This window comes from Dermacentor variabilis, chromosome 8 (genome assembly GCF_050947875.1).
Source record: "Dermacentor variabilis isolate Ectoservices chromosome 8, ASM5094787v1, whole genome shotgun sequence".
Lineage (NCBI taxonomy): Eukaryota > Metazoa > Arthropoda > Arachnida > Ixodida > Ixodidae > Dermacentor > Dermacentor variabilis.
This window is the reverse complement of record NC_134575.1, coordinates 92,204,089-92,227,893: the sequence shown is the minus strand read 5'-3', so window position 1 is coordinate 92,227,893 and position 23,805 is coordinate 92,204,089. Positions and strand designations below refer to the sequence as shown.

Below are 23,805 nucleotides of genomic sequence, written 5' to 3'. Positions count from 1 at the left end.
GCTTGAAAATCGGATGTTTTCTTCAGATTTTATGGCATTGTTTGGGAGGAGTCTATTTGCTACGACAGGTATGTAAAAGTGAATTTATCTGTAATGCCGCTCATTCACCACTTACGCACGTTTCGCCTCTACACGCAATATTCCTGTTAAGTCATTATACCAAAATGATACATGCTTGTAATTTAATTTTTTTTCAGCTGATGGCATCCGGTGGAGGTCCGTACGACCACGACTGCTGCTTACCTGGTGCCACAACTTTGGATGAATGCACAAGAAGCCGGAACGAGCATTTATATAAAGCAAAATAAACATTTCATCATTTCAGAAGACGTTTTGTGTTTTCTTTATGAAATTGCACGTGACACAGATTCGGTGGAGGCTTGTAAAGATCGTTCGCAATCATTTTTACTAAATAATAAAACGATACCGCGCCAAGGCCGCGCGTGGTTCAGCAGTAGAAGCGGAAAAAGAAAAATGCTGCGCAGATCAGCGGAGCCGACGTAGCGTGTACCAACTGGTGTTCAAAACGCCCGCGTCCAAAACCGAAAGGTGTTAATACCATCCGCTTGGTGTGCTACAGTCAGTTCGGCCGCTGGGCTCTATGGGAGTGTCCGCTCTTGTTGAAATTTCTTTGTCTACGGTGCACTGTCTTCCGAACGTGCCCACAAAGGAGTCCAGAAACCGCTTAGAAACACACATGCCTGATACGGATGATAACTCGCCAACAAGAGCTTAGCGTCTCCGTAAACGTAATGCCATCGGTGGAATACCGGGTAACCAAAGAAGGGTACGGCAGCAACTGTGCTGGTGGCGACATCTAGTGAGGCGTCGTCTAACCAGAGAGCACGCAAAGCTAATACTGCAGTGACTTAAGTATTCTGCTTAACAGCTGCTGTAAAGCGTAGGTCGCGACAGAATCGTTAGGTTTGCTATTATTTTATCTATGATAACACTGACACTATATAAACAAAATGTTTTAGTGAATTGTAGCTCAACAAAACACCCCAAAACGTAGCTATATCATCATTGCTATCGCTATCCACGGCTCTGGTAACTCGGTAATCCGCAAGCGTAAGCAAATTCTTGAACTACCTAAAACACTGTCTTCAAAAAACTTCTCCCGAGCTATAACTTTGTCCGTGCGAACAGATGCCATCCACTAGTGGCGACTGACACACCAGCGAATGTCACCGGCCTATAGTGAAGGTTAAATTATAGGGTTTTACGTGCCAAAACCACTTCCCGATTATGAGGCTCACCGTAGTGGGGGACTCCGGAATAATTTCGACCGCCCGGGGTTCTTTAACGCGCACCTAAATCTAAGCACATGGGTGTTTTCGCACTTCGTCCCCATCGAAATGCGGCCGCCGTGGCCGGGACTCGATCCCGCGACCAGCTGCGCAACCCCATAGCCACTAAGCAAGTACCACGGCGGGCGTATAGCGAAGATCGATCACCCCGAAACAAAAACACTTCGCGAGTACGGCCCTTCCCCGGGTTACGGCCACACCTAGTTCGCCCGTGGCACCCGATGGAGGCGGGCGTACTACAAGTCACGGCCGCACCGTCGGCTCACCCTTGGTTCTCACGCCGGACTTCCTGCGGCGACGCGGTTCGCTCCAGCGAATGCGGGCCGCGGACGAGCGTCGGACACCGGGGCACTCCATGGCCAGTCCCAAGTGGCGACAGGTCCAGAGCACTTGCGACACGAACACGCACAGCGCCAGGTGGGCCAGCGACTTGGCGAACGACACGACGAGCATGGCGCGAGCGACGATATACATTCGGGTGCACACGCACGAAAGATGATAGTAAAATCAAAGTCACCCAAGAAGGTAGGGGAACGCACCCCGCGTCAGCACTAAAAACAGGCGCACAACGAACGACAACTCGCGCGGGTCGAGGCGACGAAATATCGCTGGACCACAGGGAGGGGGGGACGATGCGAGACGGCGCCAAAAGCCGGACGCTCACCATTGGTCCGAGCGTGGTATTGGGACAGACGGCTATCGCTTTCTTCGATAAGTTTACCAGGCTGGTGGCGCAGAATATCGCCCAAACCGAGCGCGACGCAGGCTAGGAAATCGCGTTATCTGTCAAACACGCTTTAAATTGAGTGCAAACAGCGCTGGTCGTTTAAAACGAGCCTCATCCGGGAACTTCGGCGCGTCACGTGTGGGCCGCCTGGCGTCGTTTCGGCTATGGTAGCTGCCTTCGTCGGAAAGCGAGTGACCATCCTGGACGGGAATCATAAGTTATCCGGGTTGTTTTAAGGTGCAGGAACCCTGATCTGAGTATGACAGACGGCTTAGAGAGGAGGGGTACCACCTGGGGGGTATACATTAACATGCACCTAAATTTAAATGCACGAGCGCTTTTTCTTTCTTTCTTTTTCTTTTTTTTTGCATATCGTTTTCACCGAAATTCGGCGGCCGCAGCCAGAATCTCGCCTGCGACCTCTAGCTTTGTCCGAAATAGGAATAGACGAGCCTGAAAACTGCCTGCTGCTGCTTTTGGACGGCCAATTTCATAAAACTTCTTTCTGCACAGCTGCACGAGGACGACGTTTACTCATTTGTTTAGCTACTAAACTGCGCTGTCAGAGAACGCACGCAATTAAAAACAAACTAGAAAGAAAACAACACTGTGTTGTTGCCAGACCTGCGCGCGCATGATGACTAAAGAAAAAGGTGATTTCAGACACAAGCTTGACGTCGAAAATGGTCGCAACATGTCCAACACACTCGCGGAGTGAGTACGCCCTTGCAGCACGTCATCAACTGGGACACCGAGTGAATTATCGAAAAGGAGAGAAATGTGAGAAAGTGGCGTCTACTGGATTCATTACTAAATAGGGGCGGTACCTAACACTATTGACGGTTTTCACGGCGCCGCCATGTCTGATCAAGTGGTGACACGTCCATCGCTTGCCTCAGCTGCCACCATTGTCTGCGTGTTTTAAAAAATTAAATTATGGGGTTTTACGTGCCAAAACCCCTTTCTGATTATGAGGCACGCCGTAGTGTAGGACTCCGGAAATTTCGACCACCTGGGGATCTTTAACGTGCACCTAAATCTAAGTAGACGGGTGTTTTCGCATTTCGCCCCCATCGAAATGCGGCCGCCATGGCCGGGATTCGATCCCGCGACCTCGTGCTCAGCAGCCCAACACCATAGCCAGTCTCCGTGTTTACAATGAATGCTCAAATACACGCAAAATGGCCGCGCGACAGGCCGCTCGAGGCACTTTACCTGGTTTCGCGGGCTCCTTCCACGCTCGGAAAAACACTTTTATGAAGCACGTATTAAGCAACAGAAAGCTCTATCGGGAGCTTTTCATGCTGCTCTACAATATGCTCATTGAAACCTTTCATCTAACTATAATACTTCAGAAGTTGATTAATTAGGTAGGACTAATTATGTGTTAGGTAAAATGAAAAAATAATTTGTGTATCTCAGAGTGATGGCAAATAACATTATATCTTAATTGTTTCTGGCATTTGCATATTTGCACGTGGCATTTGCATATTTTTTTTTTGCTCTGGCTAAAGTTAGCTGGAACACCGTGTATAAGCGCTTTCGGAGCTCATTACGCCTTGTCCAAACGGCACGAGCAGCGTATACGGTGGTTGTACTAAAAGCGGGGCTCCAAATGTATTCCAAGCTGTCCAAACTTTCAACATGTGAATTAAATCAGGATCAATGTGTTTTTTTACAGTGGATCTGTTAGAACCTCACTGGGTTTTTCTTGACGTTCGCAGCTTCCCCGAGCTGGGGGAGAGCCAGCTTAGAGAGAGTGAAAGCAGAGTATAAAAATAGCATCGTGCACATTTGCGACAGGGCTAGAGTGGGTGGAGCCTAGTGGAGGAGAAGGAGTGGCGCGGCGGGGACACAGGTGGTGTGACGTCATTTCTTGCCAATAAAAGCCCACGCGCTCGGTTCGGCGGATTTCAAGAAGCTACCAGCTACACGGCGTCGGAGCTAGCATGCATCAGAGCTAAGGCCGTTACGATCGATCTGCAGGGGTACCGACCTACAGCCGCAGCCTACAGCCTACAGCCGCAGCTGCGGGGGTGACGATGTTCGAAGAAGTGACCTTGGAACCCTCCCCAGTCCGCTGCGGCGAGTCGCTTTGTAAAGACGACAATGTTCCTCGTCAACTGCCCGTCGGCGCCAGCATGTCTAGACGCGGCCGGAGGACCATGTATTGTTAGGGATTCGCCGTCGCCGTCACGGTTTGTTTGGAGCGGGGGAACTCCGGAAGATGTTTTGCGGTGCGGTCTCACTGGCCGCAGAAGCCGTCATAGTCAATGAACAGACGCGGCGGCCACAGACTGCGGCGTCAGCTCTGGGATCAAGAGGCGCCTGCTCGGGGCGAGACCTGTGTCTGCGAGAACCCTCTCACCTCGGTGTATTCAGTGAAACCTGTGCGGAAGTGATTGTGCAAACCCTCCCCCTCAGAGGCGGGTCAGCCACGATGACTTTGCACGCTCCCATTGGTCGAAGGTTGAACGGCCGTTTTTCCTCACCTAGGGATCTAGAGAGGACCGAGTATTTTAAGGAGCCGTTGCGAGGCTGCTGGGTGTGCATTCTCTTTCGGTCATGCTAGACTGATGGACTGTAACGTTCTCCACCCTTCCATGTAGATACCGTAAATAAATCATATATTCCTCGTTCTCGATTAGAACAAGTCCTTCCCTTCAACAACGTCCTCAGCGTGGATGAGTTGGACGACGGCAAGGGCCAGCTACCATCTATTTCGTGCCCTACCCCAACTCTTACAAGGCGCGGCGGTTGCCGCCGCGTCGCGTCGCTGTAGAGTCTGGAACACGACACCCACGCATGTGGCGTCTCAACAAATGGCTTCTGTCTCGGCGGGCGCCTCAAATCGCGCACCGCCCCAACCGACACCCCCATATAGGAAAACGGCATTAGTTTTTGTGAAGCCTTAACAGCTCCGCTGGTCTCTGGTGTTTCCGATAGCAGAGCCGCACATATTTTTTTCTCTGCGTTCTTTATTTGGCAAGCACTTTGAAGCAACGGCTTGCCATGCTTCTCAATTAGTAAAGTTCCTCGGTGCAGTCACTATTGTTGTGATCGGCCGTTCATCCCGCGACACCCCTCGGTCACGGCTCGCACGATTATGGGGAACGGGCCGACGCGGCCTCGTCAAAATGGTTCTCGACACGGATGAATTATGAGCAGCGCAGGAATACCTCGTTCATGAGAGGTTTCAGCGATTAGCAATGATGCGGCTGTCACCTCTCAGCAGCACAAACTGGCGTGTCCAAGCCAGAGACGCGCTCAGTGCGAGGACCCGGCCACCTGTGAGCCGCGAACACATGGAGTGACGGTCGACGGCAGAGAGAAATGTAGGTCTCGCACCTCATGTGCTCAGCGTGGCCCAAAGGCTGTCAGTCGGCGACCGAATCGTGCGCGCATGAAGAGAGAGTAATTGTAGACTTGAGCGCTCGTATAAGTTTTTTTGTTGGTGTTATTGTTCTTTCTTTTTGTAATCAGTACGCGAGGCATTTTTTGTTAGTTATTAGGAACGTATTACTTTTCATTTTGATAGTTCGCATTAGAAAAGCAATCTTTTTCAAAGGTTTCTGCGCGCAGTTAGAGTGTAGCTTTTGTTTTGTTTTTAGGTCTTTAACTACCACTCTGAATTAATTTAGTTTAAAGTAACGCGGTCAGCAGAGCCCAGTACGTTTCGCTTTACAGGCGCAGGTACTGGCACGTGGCATTGAGCGAATGAGCAACACGGCACTGATCCCTTTGACCATTGCAATCGCTGTGACGGATCCCGTGGTTCAAAGGGTCACCGTCTTCTTTCGCTTCGGCGGCTCGTGAACCACACGCTACGTGGAATGTTTAGTTTGGAAGGGCGGCGTTTGGAGACGCGGGACAGGTTGCCGGGGGAGGATCCTATATACTCCGTTTCATACATCAGGTGCAATGCTGTGGCAGCTACAGATACTTTTTGCAGTGGCTGCGTTCGAACTTAGAAATAGCTCGGTGCTTCTTGACCTGATTTTTTTGAAATTTTTCTTTATATAAGCTGTCTTGAATGAAAAAAAGAAAGAAATTACTCTTAGAAACAAACAAAGCATGTACTCATACGGCTGATAAGACGTTGTTTTAAATCAATTTACGTTTCATTGTTTCTTTTGGTTAGCCGTCGCGGCAGGCTCACGTGCATGCTCGCGCGAGCAAACGCCTCCTGTCGCACAGCGAAGCATAGACGGGAACGCGCGGAGTGATGCATTTTTGTGACCGGACTTGTTGCGTAGCTTCCAAAGCGTTGCATCTGATGTATGAAATGCGGTATAGTTCTTCGAATTTCAGCCGCGCCGTACCGTGACGAAACTGACAGCTGTCTTGGGGCCGTTTCGATGGGCAGGGACGAAGGTGGCTGAACGTAGCCGACTCATGAGCTAGTCTTTTGATAAGTGTTTATGCCTCGATAGGGAACATAAAGAGTTTTTGTGTGTGTTTGTGTGTGTGGGAGGGGGGTTAATTATTGTTTGTTCATATATGTTTAAAACGATCTCCATTTGTTTATAGTTTGCCTCAGAGATGTGTGAGTTGCGCCTTATTTGAGCCACGATAAAATCAAGATTGACCAATACGTTAGGCACACTACCATTTAGATTTTGTTTAGGTTTGATGCATCTCTGTATGCCAAATGGACTCTGCCGAAGTGAGGCCATTGTGCTTTATCGCTTATGGCTAGGGGTGGCATTCACGAAATCTTACTCATTTCGCATTGGAATGGCCGACAACACTCTCTGCAATGCCTGTATTTGCGAGGAGACGCTAGAACACATTCTGTGCGACTGTCCTGAATATAATGTACAGAGACAGTCCCTGGCGTCCGTTCTAGCGCATCTTGGCAATAGACCATTGCCAGTTGAAACGATTTTCGCATGTCGCCGACAAAAGACATCGCAGCTGAAGGCTACGTAGGGACTACTTCGGTGTTTGAAAAAGACGGGCTTGGACAAGCGGCTGTGACAGTGATGTCACGTATCACGCAAGAGTGATGGACTGTAACTGACAATGTGTGTGCTGTGCTATCTGCTCTCTCTCTCTCTCTCTCTCTCTCCTCCCCGTTCTTTCAACCTCCCCATCCCGCTCCCATGCGTAGGGTAGCAAACCAGTTGAGCTAAACTGGTTAACCTCCCTGTCTTTCCTTGTCCACTTTTTCCTTCCTTTAGGTTCGTTTGAGCAGTGCTCTCCTATGGCTGCCTTTCTGGCTCTCGCTGGTTCTGGCCTCGGGATTAATTAAGGGAGGGGGAGGATTACCTCGCATATCTCGAAGGGGGCTTGGGCGCTTGCCTTGTCGCTACTCGGGCGCTATGCGGACTTGGTCACTAAAATGCCAGTTCCGAGCGTACGACCTGCTGCCAACCCTCGCTCCAAGAAGGCCATTGGTCGCGATTCTCCCGGCGAGCCCGGGACTTCGAGCCGGAGCCGAGCCTGCTGAGCGGCCAAGGCCTCTCCAAGGGGCACCGATGAGCTGCCTCCTTTCGAGCCCTCTTCCTGGCGGTGGACGGGCTGTTGTGATCGGCCGTTTACCCGGTTGTTGTGAACGGGCCGACGGCCTCGTCAAAATGGTTCTCGACACGGATGAAGTATGACCAGCGCGGGAATACGTCGTTAATGAGAGGTTACTGCGATTAGCAATGATACGGCTGTCACCTGTCAGCAGCACAAATTGGCGTGTCCAAGGCAGAGACGCGCTCAGTGCGATGACCTCTCAGAGTACGATCGACGTCAGCGAAAAGGCACCTCCCTCCGGATTGGTGGGACCTGATGTCAGCGGCCCCCTGTCACCGGATTGGGGGAAGTGACTAAAAAATGATCACGAAAAGCATAAGAAAGGAGCTACGGACGGCGGGAGTGATCGGCGACTACAACTTCATCATCAACATTTCTGTATTTCTTTGCATTTTCTTGCACCTATGTAAATATATACGTGTTTGTCCAACGTCCCGAATATCGGACCCAGCCTCACGTTAACTTACCCCTCCACTAGGAAAGATGATTCCACGTCTTTGAACCTCGAGTCACAACACTATCTGATTGTTTATTTTCAGCCTTATCGTTAATAGGTGTTGCTCAGTCGCGATATATTTTTTTCTTGCTGCGCACAATGGCTTGGAACGTGGACGTTCTGTACTTTTTAATCGCTTGCAGCAACGATGTATTATCGCGTGAACTATTTCGTCAACCATAACGAAACATTAAGCATCGCACATTCGTGTGCTGTCGGTGTAGTCGCCCTCACAAATGCCTCGGAGCATTGGTTCAAGCGTGGGTCCATTCCCTTGCATGTGATCCGTGGGCGATACAGCGGGCGTAAGTTTGCGTGCGAGTTGGGGTGGATGTGTGAAAATAATGTGTGAGAAACTTATGTACTATGCCAGGAAGCGATGCTCTTTACCACTGTGCAATGAGCAGTACTCTTGCCGACGTTCCGTGGTTCAAGTCCTTTCTTTGGAGGTTAGCGATACAACGCTGGTGGATGAGTGAACCTTTTTATCCTCGAGAGAAATCCCTGTATCGCGAAGGACGGCCATCAGCACAAGAAGTCCCTGTGCAGCAGCAGTCCGTGAACTTGGCCACACAGATTCTTTCTACTTCCTAAAATGCTAGTCCCTACTTTTGCAGGCAATTCCGCACACGTATACCCTCTACCGCTCAACATTTTACAGCATTAAAACAGCACAGTGCATTAGCGGCCACCCAGTTGCACTACCGACAGCTGATCGCACAGTAGCAGGGCAGAAGCGCTAATGGCTTCGTATTCGTGCGCTGTCGCTGAGGCAACGTGCGGCGCGCCGCCGAGAGCGCCATCTCGTTCCTCTGGAGTAAACTCCTCCGCGAATAGGGTCAATATCAACAGAACAGGCGGTGACATGCACCAAGTTCATCTCCGGCCGCTCAATGTCGTCATCTGATACACATATGAACTGGCTACGACACTATGTCGTCTGAAGTGCGAACAGAGAACCCATGTGGGTTAAGAAACGTCAAATAATAATTTTGACTCAGTAGAACTTTTAGTTTATTTTGACTGATTTGAATATTTATATCCGCGAGTAGATATTTATGTACGTTGATGGTGCTGCCTGTATCGGAAGCCCGCTAATGTGTCAGCGCGTTTCCGTAATTGTTAACAAGCTTAGTCCAGAAAAGAATATTGTATCCGCGTGTATGAACACAGTGCTAGCAAGTCACCCGCCTGGGTGACTTAATAAACAGTTTTAGATTAGTCTCCTAATCTAAAACTCTCTATTGACTATGAGCCTCTGCTTTTGAGCACGGGGAGGTGTGGTCGACTACCGAACATGGCAGCCGCGTTTCCATAAAAGCTCAAGAACATTTTAAGCGCTCTACCAAGCGCTCTCGCGGTACTGTTTTCATTAGGCTGGTGGAAATCGAGCGCTTTGAACACATTCACTTGGTTCATTCAGAGTGCTACGGAGGCTCACTCGCCTTTAAACCCTGTGATGTCCAGTGTATATCGTATGCCACGTTTCTTGCGTAACTTGTGCAAGAAACGTGGCATACGATATACACTGCGTGCGTGTGGCACTTGCATGTATAAATATATGCAAGTGCCACGTAGCTGGAAATAACCAAGGTAATGTTGTTTGCCGTCTCTTAGCCACTGATACTATTTTCTTGCATTTCGCCTAATTACATAATTAGTTATTAGTAATCAATAAACTTCTCCAATATCATATTCGGAGCGAAAAGTCTCAGTGAAGTAATTGTAGATAGTCCCGAAAAAATTCGAACTCCAGCTTTGTGTTGATCAATACGTGCTAAACAGAATTTATTTATTTATTTATTTATTTATTTATTTTTCCAAGTCAGAAAGTAAGGCCGCGAAACAAACGCAAAAAAAAGTGCAGCGCGACTAGTCGTGCGACGCTTATTGCTGCCAGTAAATAATCTCGCCCTCTCTCCCCCCACCCCCCATGTAGCATCATTTACATTCTCATATTTTCGACTGATGTCATATTAACGATGTACATTTTCGGTCAGTTACGCTATACAGATTTCTTTTGCTGATAATTAAATACAGGTCACAGATTGTTCCAGTGGTTGTCCATCTAGTCGGGCGATTCATGTTTTGAGTCACACAACTGAGTTGTTGTAGCGATATATGGGGCTTTACTTATGTAACGTACGTAGCTCCAGTTGTACGGTTGCAAAAACGCGCCTTCAAAATGATAACATTTTCGTCTCCTCATTGCCTAAGCACACAAGTGTTCGCGAGTACCCGGATACTACCGTTCATGTTTGAACGAATTTATAAAACTACGGTTTTGGTGAATGCTATCAATCAACACTAAGTTTCCGCTACCCTTGAGTTTGCTTTGTTTAGCAAAACGTAACGCAAGGCCCGCAGCCAACGGCAACTTTAGTCTTTCTATCTGCAGGAATGTATACGGCAAAAAATTAATTCAATCCATTGGCCCTAAAATTGTGAACTCCATTTCCCTCGAAATTAAACTAGCACGCAACTTTAAGTTATCTTGTAAAGTACATTTTTAAATCACTCATGTAGCAACTGAGCTTGTAATCGGAATGCTAAGTCTACGCCCTTCGTACCATATGTCTAGCACCTTATTGCACGATACAGCCTGTATAGCACAAGCTATGTAGGCTAACGGTCAAAATATTTCTGTAAACATTTTATCCTGTGTTCAGCGACAATAAACTCCAATTTGATGACGATACCAGTGTTCCCATTTATATATTTTTTTCCTATTATAACTCACACTGTTCAATTACTGTACACTGTTGATTGCGCCCTTCCTGCATGGACCTGCAGGTTTGCATTATTCAAAAAGCACATAGACAAGCACGCACCAACGGTGTTTCCTGTGTTAGCTCCGAGCAGCGCCATGACCCCTGCGGCAAAGTCCTTGAAGGAGATGAGCCCCCGCTGTCCAGGGTCCAGGCACTGCACCAGTTGCACCAGGGCCTGTTGAAGAAAAGACGGACGGGGGGTTCATTCCTCCGTCGATGCATGCTATACTCCTGCACGCTGTGTGCCGTGTCTGCTATCTCGTCATCGCCGTCATCAGCCTACTTTCGCGTCCACTGTAGGACTAAGAGATCTTCCCGGCCATCTCCAATTGCCCTTGTCTTGCGCCAGCTGACCCGATCTTAAGCCTGCGAATATACTTCTTTCATCACACCGCCTAATTTCCCGCAGTCCTCGATTGTGCTTCCCTTCCCTTGGCATTCCACTCTGTGACTCTTAACTGGTAATATCGATGAACGATCAGTCGATTAAACGTACCTCGCAAAGCGATTGATATTCATCGATGTCCAACTTTCATTTAGTCGACTTAATCTTGTTCGATTAATCATATTCCAGAGTTTGACTGGAGTGGTGCGAAAATTTTGAAATCGTGCTAGAACGGTGCAGCGCGAGCAGTGACTCTGCGGCTGTGGAAGAGCGACTGTCGACTGTTTTTCCGAGTCCATAGTGATGCCGAGCCCCCCGAGCGTTATCCCCTCTCTTCCCCAACACCGCACACGCCACCATGCCACCCGAAGCCGGACGCTTGAAATGTCGTCGCAATTCAAGGCACGCTATGGCAACCCAGTCGTTGATCGTCGTGTCCCAGCATTCGCGCCGGTTTGCAGCATCGATTTTGACACAGCGGCGGTGTTCGTGCCGATTTCAGCAAATCTATAGCTTCCGAGCGTCTCTATTCTCGCATGCCTGTCGCGTGGCCATTCAAAGAAGGTGTCGCTTTCGGCAAAACCTCACGGCCAGTTGACATTCCTTCGCTCTGTAGAAAAGAGCATGTGGCCTTAAAATCCGAAACCAGTAATTTGCTTTTCCCAGGTGAATATTACAATATCTTGCACATTTTAGTGGGACTTCACCTCGCACTTTTGCCATTTTTCTTATTTTTTGTTTAACTGCACTGTAGAAGGATTCACTGGAGCCACGTATCTAGTTTATTTCTGCTCTATCTGCCATTTTATAACATATATTGTGTATCTTTTCAGAGGGTACTAGTGTCAACTCTATTTAGTATTTAACAAATTAAATATTATTCTTTATCAAGATTTATACACTTGTATTTCTGACTTGGTTCCACCTCTGAAACATTAAAAGTACTATCCTACAAAAGTAGGTAACCGTGTTTCAACCATCTTAAAGCGTCTTACAAAATTTTCGATTAATCAATTAATCGATGAAAAACCCTGCATCGAATGCGATGAATCGATTAAAGCTAAAACTGTGAACGCATAATCGTTAATCGAATAAAAAAAAGTTAGTCGAGCATCCCTAGTCTTTATATACCACCGGTTATTTGTCCAGTATGCAATGAGCGTAATATTTCACGCATTCCCACGTCATATAAAGTAGTGCGCCAGGCGCATACAGTCAGGCAAACATCCTCAGCAGCCAGTAAAGAATATGTCTCACTTTAAAAAAGAAGAAGAAGAAAGAAAAGGTGAAGTTCAGCTGAGGACATCAGCGGTTACTGCGCTGTATAGGTAGAAAGAAGGCTGAGGTAAAAAATAGAACAGGAAAGAAGTAACTATCAGCAACAAGTTAACACCTTGCATCAAACAATCTGTCAAACTGTCACAGCCCCAAAGTGTCACTGTTCGACATACAGAGAGACACAGCTTAACAGAGAGACACAGTGTAACGGGGTGTCACACAGTCTGTCGCGCAATCCGGTCTCTCTTTAAACAATACAGCACTTCATTTAAAACCGCTCGTGCTGACATCATGTGAGATCGGTGTCCAGGTATCCTGAATATCGAGAGCGGACGATTACGCAGCTTATCTATAGAGTGGTGGAGACGGTTGTTATTAGCACGTTATTGCTTCAATAGATTTAGAGCATTTACATAACGCCCCCAACTTTTTAACGCACAGACGCGATAGAGGAACGGGCTGTAACGACTTCGCTTAAACCCTACCTTTTATCCATATAACATACATTGTGTACAACGTGAGTGTAATCTAGATCTAGTCTCCTTCCACAACTTTTACTTGGATTATGACGTTCGACCTTCTTATCCCACTGTAACTAGGTAGCTGAGCCGTGCTGTATGCAAGGAAGCAGAAATAGCACCTCTTTCTTCTATGCGACATCTTTCTCCACTGTAGCTAAACTGTGTTCGATGAAGAATGTCTTTGTGCCGACAGCAGCATACAAATCCGTACATATCTACACGGGATATCAACAGGAATCTACAGTGGAACAATATCTTGGGGCAACAGCAACCAGAATGTCAAAATCAATAACCATATAGCGCAGCTTTCGAACCATATTCGCAACTTCGTTTCAAAGAAAACTCGAGGCAAAAAAAAAAAAAAAAAAAGCACGCAGGCGATTATCAGCATTCGCAAAAGACGGAACGGACACGCATGTACACATATGCTCATGAGCAAGACAGATTTCGCAGCAGTTGCCAGTAAGCCATGTGTCGCCTTGCCTCATGTCTTCCTGTCCGTAACAATATGCTTTGCACTATAGAATGATCGTGTACAAACTATCGCGGACAACTTTCTGTGACAACGAAGTGAAAGCTACAGCAATGGCTACAGGGGCGGAGCTTCCGCACAAGTGTTACTGCGTCAAGTAGTGCGCCAGAGTCTGACGCCAATCACTGTTTAGATTTCGTGAAACCGATCACGAATCGGCGCAGCTTTCTACTTGCGAGGATTTCGCGTCGGCAAAAACGCGGAAGAGAACGCGAGAAAATATACTTCACACTTGAAACTGTAGTGTATATTATATCTGACTTTAAAGTAAGGGTCGCAGCATTGAAGATGGCAACATTTCCTGTTTCCACAGCTTAAACAAACGCAAATAAGACTGTAGGACTATCATCAGGAGCACTGACGTGCGCACTCCGCCTCAGTCATTTTCCCTTCATACAGAAAGCTATCCGAAAGCATACTTCGATCTTGCTGCCGGTTCGTATAATTTGCAGAGGAACTGCGTGCAAACTACGATGCCAGCACTTGCTGAAATTGCAGCCCTGCGCATGCGTATGCGTGCCATCGGCACTACACGACGGGCGCCCACTGGCCGCCGCTGACCGTGCCGACGATTGCCGCATCCTAGCAGACGACGCCAGTGCGCCGAAACGCCACGCCGAGGCAGGTGTCGCCGCCTGTCGTGGCAACCAGGAACTCTCATCCGCTATAGCGCAAGCGCGCGACGTTCAACTGGACGGGAGACGATCTGTCTATCGAAACGCGCTTGAAAATGACTTGCTTAGCTTGGTCAACAGAAGATCACCGCCGTTACGCTAAATGAATTCCGTGTTGCGTATAAGTTGATTGACCGCTAGCTCGAGCGGGCTTTAGCAGTGCCTAGAGGCTAAAATTCAATTTTGGCCGTAGCAGTGCCTTCAGCGATTTTTATATTATTTCTAGTAGACAAAAAATGCAGATATCGGATAATAGATTAACAGCGTTCCTGCGCTATTCGACTGGGTAAAGACGCAGCACCAAAGATAGTGCGTTATCGGACATTACGCTTAGCACCATATCGAGTGCAAGCGTGGCAATGAACCAATCAATAATCAGCTCGTCATTTGATAAGAAAATGGAGTTAACGCTCTGAATGTAAAAGTTTCTTTATCAGGCGCGGTAAACAGATAGCGGCGATTTCACAAGCGGTAATATATTCGCGTCACAGTGTTTTGAATGATCAAATGTCGCTGCCGACTAAATTCTTAGGCATCGCTAACTTGAAAGGCCACCTTGCACCTAATGTCATCTGAGAACAATACATCATTTCAAGTTGTATTGCTCTGCTGCCGTAATACGAACCATGTTTCGTTGATGCAACGTTTAGCACAGCCTATGTGAATTTCGAGACAAGACATTAAACATTAAACTACCAGAGCGACGCGCCAGGAATGCGCTTGAGAAACCACGACTATTGAAATGTTTATCTTAGGCTAGGAACAGCAACATTACAGCAACCGATACTGCACAAACCTGAACTGCAGAATGGAAAAAATATACATTAGAAGATTGGCGGCAAAATCATCACCTACAGCCAGAACAGCAAAGTCCTCCGAGGTCTATTTGCGGAGATCCGTCCGTCCGTCCGTCCGTCCGTCCGTCCGTCCGTCCGTCTGTCTGTCTGTCTGTCTGTCTGTCTGTCCGTTGTCCGTCCGTCCGTCCGTCCGTCTGTCTGTCTGTCTGTCTGTCTGTCTGTCTGTCTGTCTGTCTGTCTGTCTGTCTGTGTCTGTCTGTCTGTCTGTCTGTCTGTCTGTCTGTCTGTCTGTCTGTCTGTCTGTCTGTCTGTCTGTCTGTCTGTCTGTCTGTCTGTCTGTCTGTCTGTCTGTCCGTCCGTCTGTCCGTCTGTCCGTCCGTCCGTCCGTCCGTCCGTCTGTCTGTCTGTCTGTCTGTCTGTCTGTCTCTGTCTGTCTGTCTGTCTGTCTGTCTGTCTGTCTGTCTGTCTGTCTGTCTGTCCGTCCGTCCGTCCGTCCGTCTGTCCGTCCGTCTGTCTGTCTGTCTGTCTGTTTCTGTCTGTCTGTCTGTCTGTCTGTCTGTCTGTCTGTCTGTCTGTCTGTCTGTCTGTCCGTCTGTCCGTCTGTCCGTCCGTCTGTCTGTCTGTCTCTGTCTGTCTGTCTGGCTGTCCGTCCGTCCGTCCGTCCGTCCGTCTGTCCGTCTGTCCGTCTGTCTGTCTGTCTGTCTGTCTGTCCGTCCGTCCGTCCGTCCGTCCGTCCGTCCGTCCGTCCGTCCGTCCGTCCGTCCGTCCGTCCGTCCGTCTCTTCACCCGCCCGCCTCCGTTCGTTCATCTGTATGTGCAAGCCCAAGCACTCAGGACTTGTCTCGGTCTTCCCAAAACAACGTCATCGATTGCGACAGTGGCCATAGCCAGAGACGCGCCTTTGACAGTCTACATTGATACAGATGTCCTGAGAGCGCACATCCGACACCTGACTCGGATTCCCTCACACCATCTTGCTTGCTTGCCAGCAAAAAGGCCACTTTCAACTTTTGCTAAAACTATTGTAAGACATCAGTCGTACTTGCCATCAGAATTTACGCCCGCTTCACGATTGTCAGATCCATTGTGGTGTCTGCACCGGCCGCAAGTGCAACTGACAATTCCAGGAGTCAGAAAGAAAGCTGGAGCGCCATTGCAAGCTTTGAAGCAAGCAACTTTGGAGCACATTCACAACGTGCACAGATTCCGGAAATATGTATACACAGATGGCTCAGTTAAACTCAACAGCGCTGCTGCTGCAGTCATCATCCCGGCACAATCTGAGGAAATCAAGTTAAGAACTTCATGTGTGACCACATCGACGGGTGCAGAACTCGCGGCGCTCCGTGCTGCACTTGATTTCATTAAGCAGAAACCACCGCAACAATGGACAGTCTTCAGTGACTCCAAGGCAGCCCTTCAGTGCATACGAAGCCCAATGCGCCACGGACCCAATGAACAACTGGCCTCAGAAATTCGGCACATATATCATCAAAGCTATGATAAGGGACACAACATAATCTTTCAGTGGCTTCCAGGACATTGTAACATCAGCGGGAATGACCAAGCCGACGAAGCCGCCCGATCGGCACATGACAGTGGTCAACGAGTCTTCATTCCGCTTTCGCGAACAGACGCTGCGGCTGGGCTGCGATTGATGTCCCGTGAGTGCACTTTGCCCCTGTGGGACTCAAATGTTTTCACCATGTGTCGGTTGCGTTCGTTGTCTCCGGATATACGGATGCACCTCCCGCCTGGATTACCACGACGTGAACAGACCATGCTTTACCGTCTGTGGCTAGGCGTTCCGTTTACAAACGCCTATGCTTTCCTCATAGGAATGGCCAACAGCCCCACGTGCGACACATGTAACATCGACGAGACGCTCGCACACATTATCTGTGTCTGCCCGCGATACAGTGCTGAGAGACAAGTGATGTGCAGGGTACTGGACCAGCTGGACAATCGTCCACTTTCAGAACTAAAAGCTTTAGGCCAATGCTCCGAAAGAACATCCGCGTTGAAGGCCTTATTCGCGCTATTAACGTTCTTGCGGTCTACGGGGCTTCACGACAGACTCTAAGAATGCGGCCCCCTACCGTTCTGTAGTGTACGCGCTTTGTTCGTGCTTGTCTCCCTTTCTTTCTATCTCCCCCTTCCACTCTGTTTCTCTTTTTATCCCTCTTAACCCTTCCCCCTGCGCAGGGTAGCCAACCGGAACTACCTCTGGTTAACCTCCCTGCCTTTCTCTGCATTATTTTCTCTTCTTCTTCTTCTGTATGTCTGTGTTATTACTCTACAATGCTTGGCTGCTGCTACTGGTTCTTTGGCCTTATGACTAAACAGTTATTTACATATTCTGCGTATCCACTTTCACGCCATATATTTGCTATTGCAGATTGCAGTAAACGTCTCTGTCATCCTTGCGGTCACTGCTGCACGCGTGTTCGTCGCTGTTGTGGCTGTTTTCTTTCTTCAATTGGATTTCTTTCTTAATTTGGTTTGTTTGTTTGTCTGCTTGCTTGCTTGTTTGTTTGCTTGCTTGCTCCTTTTCGCGACCACACTTCATCCCAAAAAACATAACCACGCTTCCATCGTGAACAAGAGAACGCCTGACATAACTATATTGCATACGTTTCTGTGCCAGTAATGTGTAATATTACTGGTTTAAAGTTGACTGGCGTAGTAAAAAGCCCCCCGTACGACATACAGCTGCAATTCAAAGGCAAACGCACGAGCCGTCCATTCAGTGCGACATTGTCCATGTCCATTATTTCCGCTCTCACGTCTGCATTACTGTTATCAGAGTCATGCCAGACAGTCTTTACAAATGTGCCTCACCGACTGGTCTGAGCAGCTGGGCAGCTGACGGGCGTTCTGCTGTCGTGGCTTCGATACCGGGCCCCGTCGTACGTAATCAGAAGGAGGCAAAACAGAAAACAAATAAAGGCATTGGTAAGTAACCTCCTGATGGCGAAAATTAACGCCTGCCCCATACTATTCGGTGTCCTTTGTAGCTCATGCATAGCTACAGCTGTATGCAATTATATTTTTGTGCCGCGTAAATCGATCAACGAGGAGCCGTTCCCACAAATAAGCTAGCAAACAGTCCATTTATGAAAGCCGGCAGTCTCCCGTCCTCGCTTTTTCACTGTCACGCGCGTGGAGCGGGTGTTTATTCATACAGTCGGCCCCACTTCCTGCCTCGAGCGCTTAATCGGTGCGCTGCGATGCAAAGAAATCGATATACGAGGGCGAGTCAGGAAGTCTTTGCCCCTATTTTTTTATTAGTCAGAAATAAGGTACATACAGGTCAGTAATTACAAATATACGTACTATTCTACGTGCAACACACTATTTTTCCACACAGTCCCCACCCCGGTTCAGAAATTTCTCCCGTCGCAGCGCTAAATCTGAGATGCTGCTTTGGTAAAATCCGTCCGGCTGACTGTGGAACTACCGTTGGACTGGTGTATTGGCTTCGTCGCTGCACATGAATCGCTGTCCTGCCAGGAACTTCCTCGGCGGACCCAAAACGTATAAATCACTAGGGGCGAGGTCCGGACTGCAGCGTCAGTGGTCCAGACTATCCCAGTGAAATCACCGGAGCTTGTCGGCGAATCGCACTTCGTTGCACGTACGACGTGGACGTGTGAAGCACAACCGCCGTCTTCAACAACTGACAGCAGCGCCGTTCCGCGTAGCTACCGGCAGATAAAGCCGTGCCGGTCCAAGAAAGGTCCACCGATGAGAATGGATAAGTTGACTTCGAATTTACAGCTGTAATTTGGCTAAAAATAAATAGGGCCACAGACTTTCTGAATGGCCCTCGCATACTTGCGATGCTATAGCTGGTTTGACAAGCGATGCTTGTGACCATAGGAAGCCACAAGAACGCCAGAGCAAAATTGCTCAACCTGGCCCCCTTGAACCTAGCAGCTGCCGTGTTATTACTCTAACTGTAGAACGCGGCCCAGCGCTCTAGAATCAATAGCGGATAGTTGTACTTCCCATCCATACGCCTAATTGGGGAGGCCCACGATTTATTTATTTATTTATTTATTTATTTGTTTGTTTGTTTTGTTTTGTTCGTTCACTTGTTCAATTGAATAATGAACAGTCTTCATCACAAATAATACAAAACGATGTTTGCATCCTAGTATTCTTAAAGTCAGCAAGTTTCTTTCATTACATAGTACGTTATGAAGCGTTGTTCCTTAAAAGCTCAAGTGGAGCATTAGGAGCAAACAAGTACTTTATTCGCATACACAAGTACTATTCAGAAAGTGCGAGTGATTGCTATACAGCATGTAGAGTATAGCTGCTTAAGAAATGGAGCCCGCTCCACTACGCAAGCTACAATGTTTTATGTCTATAATATGCCCGAGGGGGTGAAAATCTACCGTACGTTTGCTCTAATTTTATGTTTAATTGGGCGCAGCTGACATTGTGAAAAATTCGAAAAGCATTCGAAAAATATTCGTATTTACGAATAGTGACTATTCGATTCGAAGACCGAGTCGAATAGGACACTATTCGATTTGTTACCCGGAAGTTTCGAATATTTGCACGCCTCTAGCTACTTATTGACTTCCTTCTACACTATAATACCATGCCTGTTCGTTTTGCTCATTTGTGTCAGCGTTGCTACATGTTCTTGCACACTTACTTATTCAGTTATCTTCAGTTTGGGGCGCTTATTGGAAGGCGTTTACACAGTGTGACGCCTTTCTAAAGAAGTGAGCAGAACCAGGAATATCGTTCGTTATAAAGATCGCGCCCTGATAGCTCTCAATAAGGCAAAAGAACGATAACAACAAATCACCAAGACAAAACAAACTCTATTTTGAGCATGCTTGATATAGTTTTTTTTTTTTTAGTCCGGTGATTTATTTTTGTCTGCGCGCACCGCTTCACAGAGCAATCGAGCAGCGCCAATTTGATGCAGTCGAGGGCGACGGCGCACTTTGCATCAAGTCCTCACACTGAGACGAGGAAGAATGCAGCTTCGTGTTTCAAGGCAAAAGCGTGGAGACAGTCCTCTTCCTGACTCTGTTGTTCACGCACCGGCAGCACTGGCACTGGCAAATTGCCAACGCGAAGATGCAACAAAGAGTGCGTGCGCGGGCGCCTTGACACAATTGCGCCCAAAATTTATTTATTTATTTATTTATTTATTCGTACCTCAAACACCGCATTTGGCGTTTTTACATGAGGCGTGGGCATATTCAGGTCATATTTTCAATGAATATGCCTTGAACGATGAACGACTGGAGAGGTGCACCGCTTCACCACGTAGATGATACCAGTCTTTCGCTGTTTTAACGAAGAAATAGTTAAGATGAGCGGTGGACGAGTATCGAAATGACCGATATCTCCAAAGCAGAGCGCCGGAACAGAGCGCTCTAGCGCTGGGATGCAGAGTATACAGAGGGAGTAACCGCACGGCAGCCGATATATGTTCAAGGTGCCCGGTTGATTACGCTTTTGTTCTGGCGCTTTGTAGGAGCTTATTAGGCAAATTCGTTACACAAAACCTTCGTTATAGTGGTGCTGCACAATACACGTGTAACACAGCGTGGTGAAATGAAACGCACGTGGTTGCAATATATACAAAACCCATCCGCCACGGTAGCTTAGTGGCTCATTGCGCTGCAGGGCTCGATACTGCGGGTTCGCTCGCGACCGCACTTCGATATGGGGCGAAGTGCAAAAGGAAAAAAAGGGAAAAAATCGTTCCACCTTAATTAACCTCAGGTGCTCAAAATTAAGCCGGAGTCCCCCACTACGACATGTCTCATAACTGTATGGCGCTTTTTGCCCGTACAACCCCCGAATTTATTTAGTTTAAAGTTTAGAGAATATATACACGGGTAAAACAAAAGATGGCGGGCGACTTTCATTCCCCAACTTTTATCTCGTCGTTGTCACTGGCAGAGTCTGCACACTCATCTCGGTCGTGGTTAGCTGAATTGCAGTTTTGCTGAGCCGCGATAGAAAGGTGGCCAGGCCGTGCTGTTAGCCGGATCACTTCGTGGTAGACCCGGCTCTCTGTAACAGCGTTCCACCGTACGCGTACCGTATTCAACACGAGTTGTAATAAACTTCAAGATCGAAAACTTCAGTGCGTATCGATTTGCTATCGAGGTGCTATTTCTTTCTGCCACCGTTACGCGATTCCCGGTGTAACAGTGCCGAACGGCGTATTCCAGCAGACAACTCACTTTCAGTGTACAGCTACGTTTGTTATATTGTTTGTGAACAGCTTAACGAAATGTCGTTTTGTTATACGCCGCTCATGCAGTGTCTCCAGCCGCACACTTTGGAGGACTGTTACCTCGACGGCGTGCTCCATTGCATCAAAACCACGAAGCTGACAAAGCGGGGGTTTTACGCAAATTTCCCTTATCAGCTAAGGCATAAGCTCATCGTCGACAGCCTGCCTTTGCGACGTCGAGCTGACACCATCGATCTGTCGTGTCAAACCGAGGGACAACACTGGACAAGGCCAATGCTGTCCTGGACACCGTTATAACATTTATCCACCGGGCATGATTTTTATCGACCAGGACGTCATTTAAATGAGTAGCCCTTAGGCCTATAAGCCCAACTCCTCCACCCCTTCCAGCCACTAACGACTCCAGCCAGGAGCGGACTCCTGGAGGGCAAAGAATTTAATAGATACATTTATGTCTCTCGTATGTCTCCCGTTTATCTAATGACGGCTTTGAAAGCACGATTTCTCCCTTCCATTCCCTACCTCTTGGACACAAGGAGCAAAGACGATTTCGGCAACAAAGAGATTAGCTACACCGCCATCTTTTTTTTTTCTTCTTCTTCTTCTTTAAAAAGATAGCCGCTTTCAGGCACTTCGTTTCGTATACACACACACAGCCTGCGAAACACCGTACGACACACCATGGACCGTGTCGAAACAAGGAGAGTTTTCCGCAGCGCAACCGCGCATAACGGAATGAAAAGTGTGCACTCCCGAAGCGCGCCGGACGTTTAGCGCAGCCAGGCGTGAAACGATTTTTGCTTTGCGATCCACATACGCCGGCCGACCGATTCGACGCGCCCTTGCTCGGAGGGCGATCTCTCGCCCGGCCTATATAAGCACGCGCTCTCGACAAAGGAACATCGAAATCACCAGCGGCAATACACTTTAATAGCCCTTCGTCAGGAACACGTGGTGTGTGTGTACAGACTTCGAACCTCCGAGCAATTAAAGCTCGGCCCCTTTCGCGAATCTCGAGGAACGTGACCATGGGACAGCCTGTATCAAGACAGCGGGCAGCTGGCCTCGGTATTTTCGGGGAGACCCGCAAATAGTACGTAGTTCTCGTTTCAGATGGGAATACAAGAGGAGAGCGATAAGCATCTATATAGACATCACTGCGAGCTCGGCGTGTAGTACGAGTGTATTCGAGATCACGGGCCGGCGAGCTTCAGTCACGAAGAAAGAAAAAAAGGAGAGAGAGAGAGAGAAAAGAAAGGCGGTCACCAGTCGGAGTTGTAGAGGTGAGCTTATCTCTTCTGTTCGGAGCATGCGCGGTCCAGTGCTCACGATGTGCAGCCATATAGAAGAAGGGCGCGCGCCCCAGCTGGGCAGTCTTGCTGGCAGGACTTTAAAATCTCCGAACAGGACGGGAGAGGGCGACAGAAAGGGTGACGCAGAGTGGGAGAGAGATGTTGTGTTGGCCTCGCAAACAATACATTCCGTTCCAGCGGCCAAGCGTGGAGAAGAGAAAAAAGAACACGATGGCGGCTGCGCGCTATCACCATGTTTGGGCCAGCGATTAGCGTGGAGCTGGGCACGAATCAAGATCTCTCAGGCGCGTCCGCGCACACAACAATGACGCTACATGATGGGGTCGCTGAGAAAACGGAAGCTGCAGTAGCCGGGTGCGCTAAACTTTAGGACAGGAGACTACGGTAACGGATCTGAGAACCATAAGTGTATTTAACAGGTCTAGAAAAAGAAAGGGAAAAAATAATATCAAAAGGAAGTTCGCTCGGGCATGAAATTGGTGTCCACGCTTACGATTCGGATAAAGACAACACGGCGGCAAAGGCAGTGAGACTATACGAAATGCGAGCTCGGCATTTCGTGCTCTAAAAAGCGCGAAATATAAGCGAGAGCCTGCGAAATGCTCTACCATCAGGAACGCGGCTTACACCATCTGTTTCGGGACCAAGGCATTTTTTTTTCCTTCCTCTTTTCGTTTGAAAAATAATCCGCCGCTACAAGCCGAGCTGGAGACCGCCAGGATTATATGAGCAAGAAGAAGGCAAACGACTGTGAGGCACGCTTTCACTGAGTCTTTCAACTGCTCGCGATTTTGCGAGCACGAACTCGCGGTTTAGGTTCCCGCCTTCCGCCTAATGCAGAAATACTATGGTGCACCGTGCTTTGGGTGCACATTATATTGCAGATGATCAAAAATAATTAGAAGCTCTGAACTACTCTGCACGTGTGCTGGTTCGGGGCGTTAAACGTCGTAATCTTTAATTTCAATCAATTTCATGCTCACGGTGGCCATTAATGTTGCCGAAGCCATTCCAGCAACGCGCGAAAGTGGCATCTTAAATCGCGCATCTTGCGCTGCGACAGGACAGCGTGTCTTCTTCAACTCTCGCGCACAACTTGGTGTGCGCTCGTGCTCTGCGACTCTATGCAGACTGTGGTTAATGTAAGGAGCGGTCGCCAGTACACCGCGTGAGGGTGCCGACTTCTCTTTTAGAGTAACGTTATTAAAACAAGGAGAAGAAGACAACGTGCAGCGCG

At 48.3% G+C, this 23,805-nt stretch overlaps 1 protein-coding gene across 4 annotated transcripts in view; it reads right to left on the bottom strand.

The window, feature by feature from the left end:
* The window catches only part of LOC142590412 (rab11 family-interacting protein 4A-like), a 281,526-nt gene that overhangs the window by 131,226 nt on the left and 126,495 nt on the right, over nucleotides 1-23,805 (bottom strand). For 2 of the 4 annotated variants that reach the window (XM_075702498.1, XM_075702497.1), the window contains exon 2: nucleotides 10,891-11,005. The exons of 1 other annotated variant lie outside the window; for it this stretch is intronic. In XM_075702498.1, the coding sequence (XP_075558613.1) occupies nucleotides 10,891-11,005 (115 nt within the window). Of the gene's footprint in view, nucleotides 1-1,576; nucleotides 1,809-10,890; nucleotides 11,006-23,805 lie in introns of those variants that run through there. One more of the 4 variants, XM_075702499.1, reaches the window with a different exon arrangement.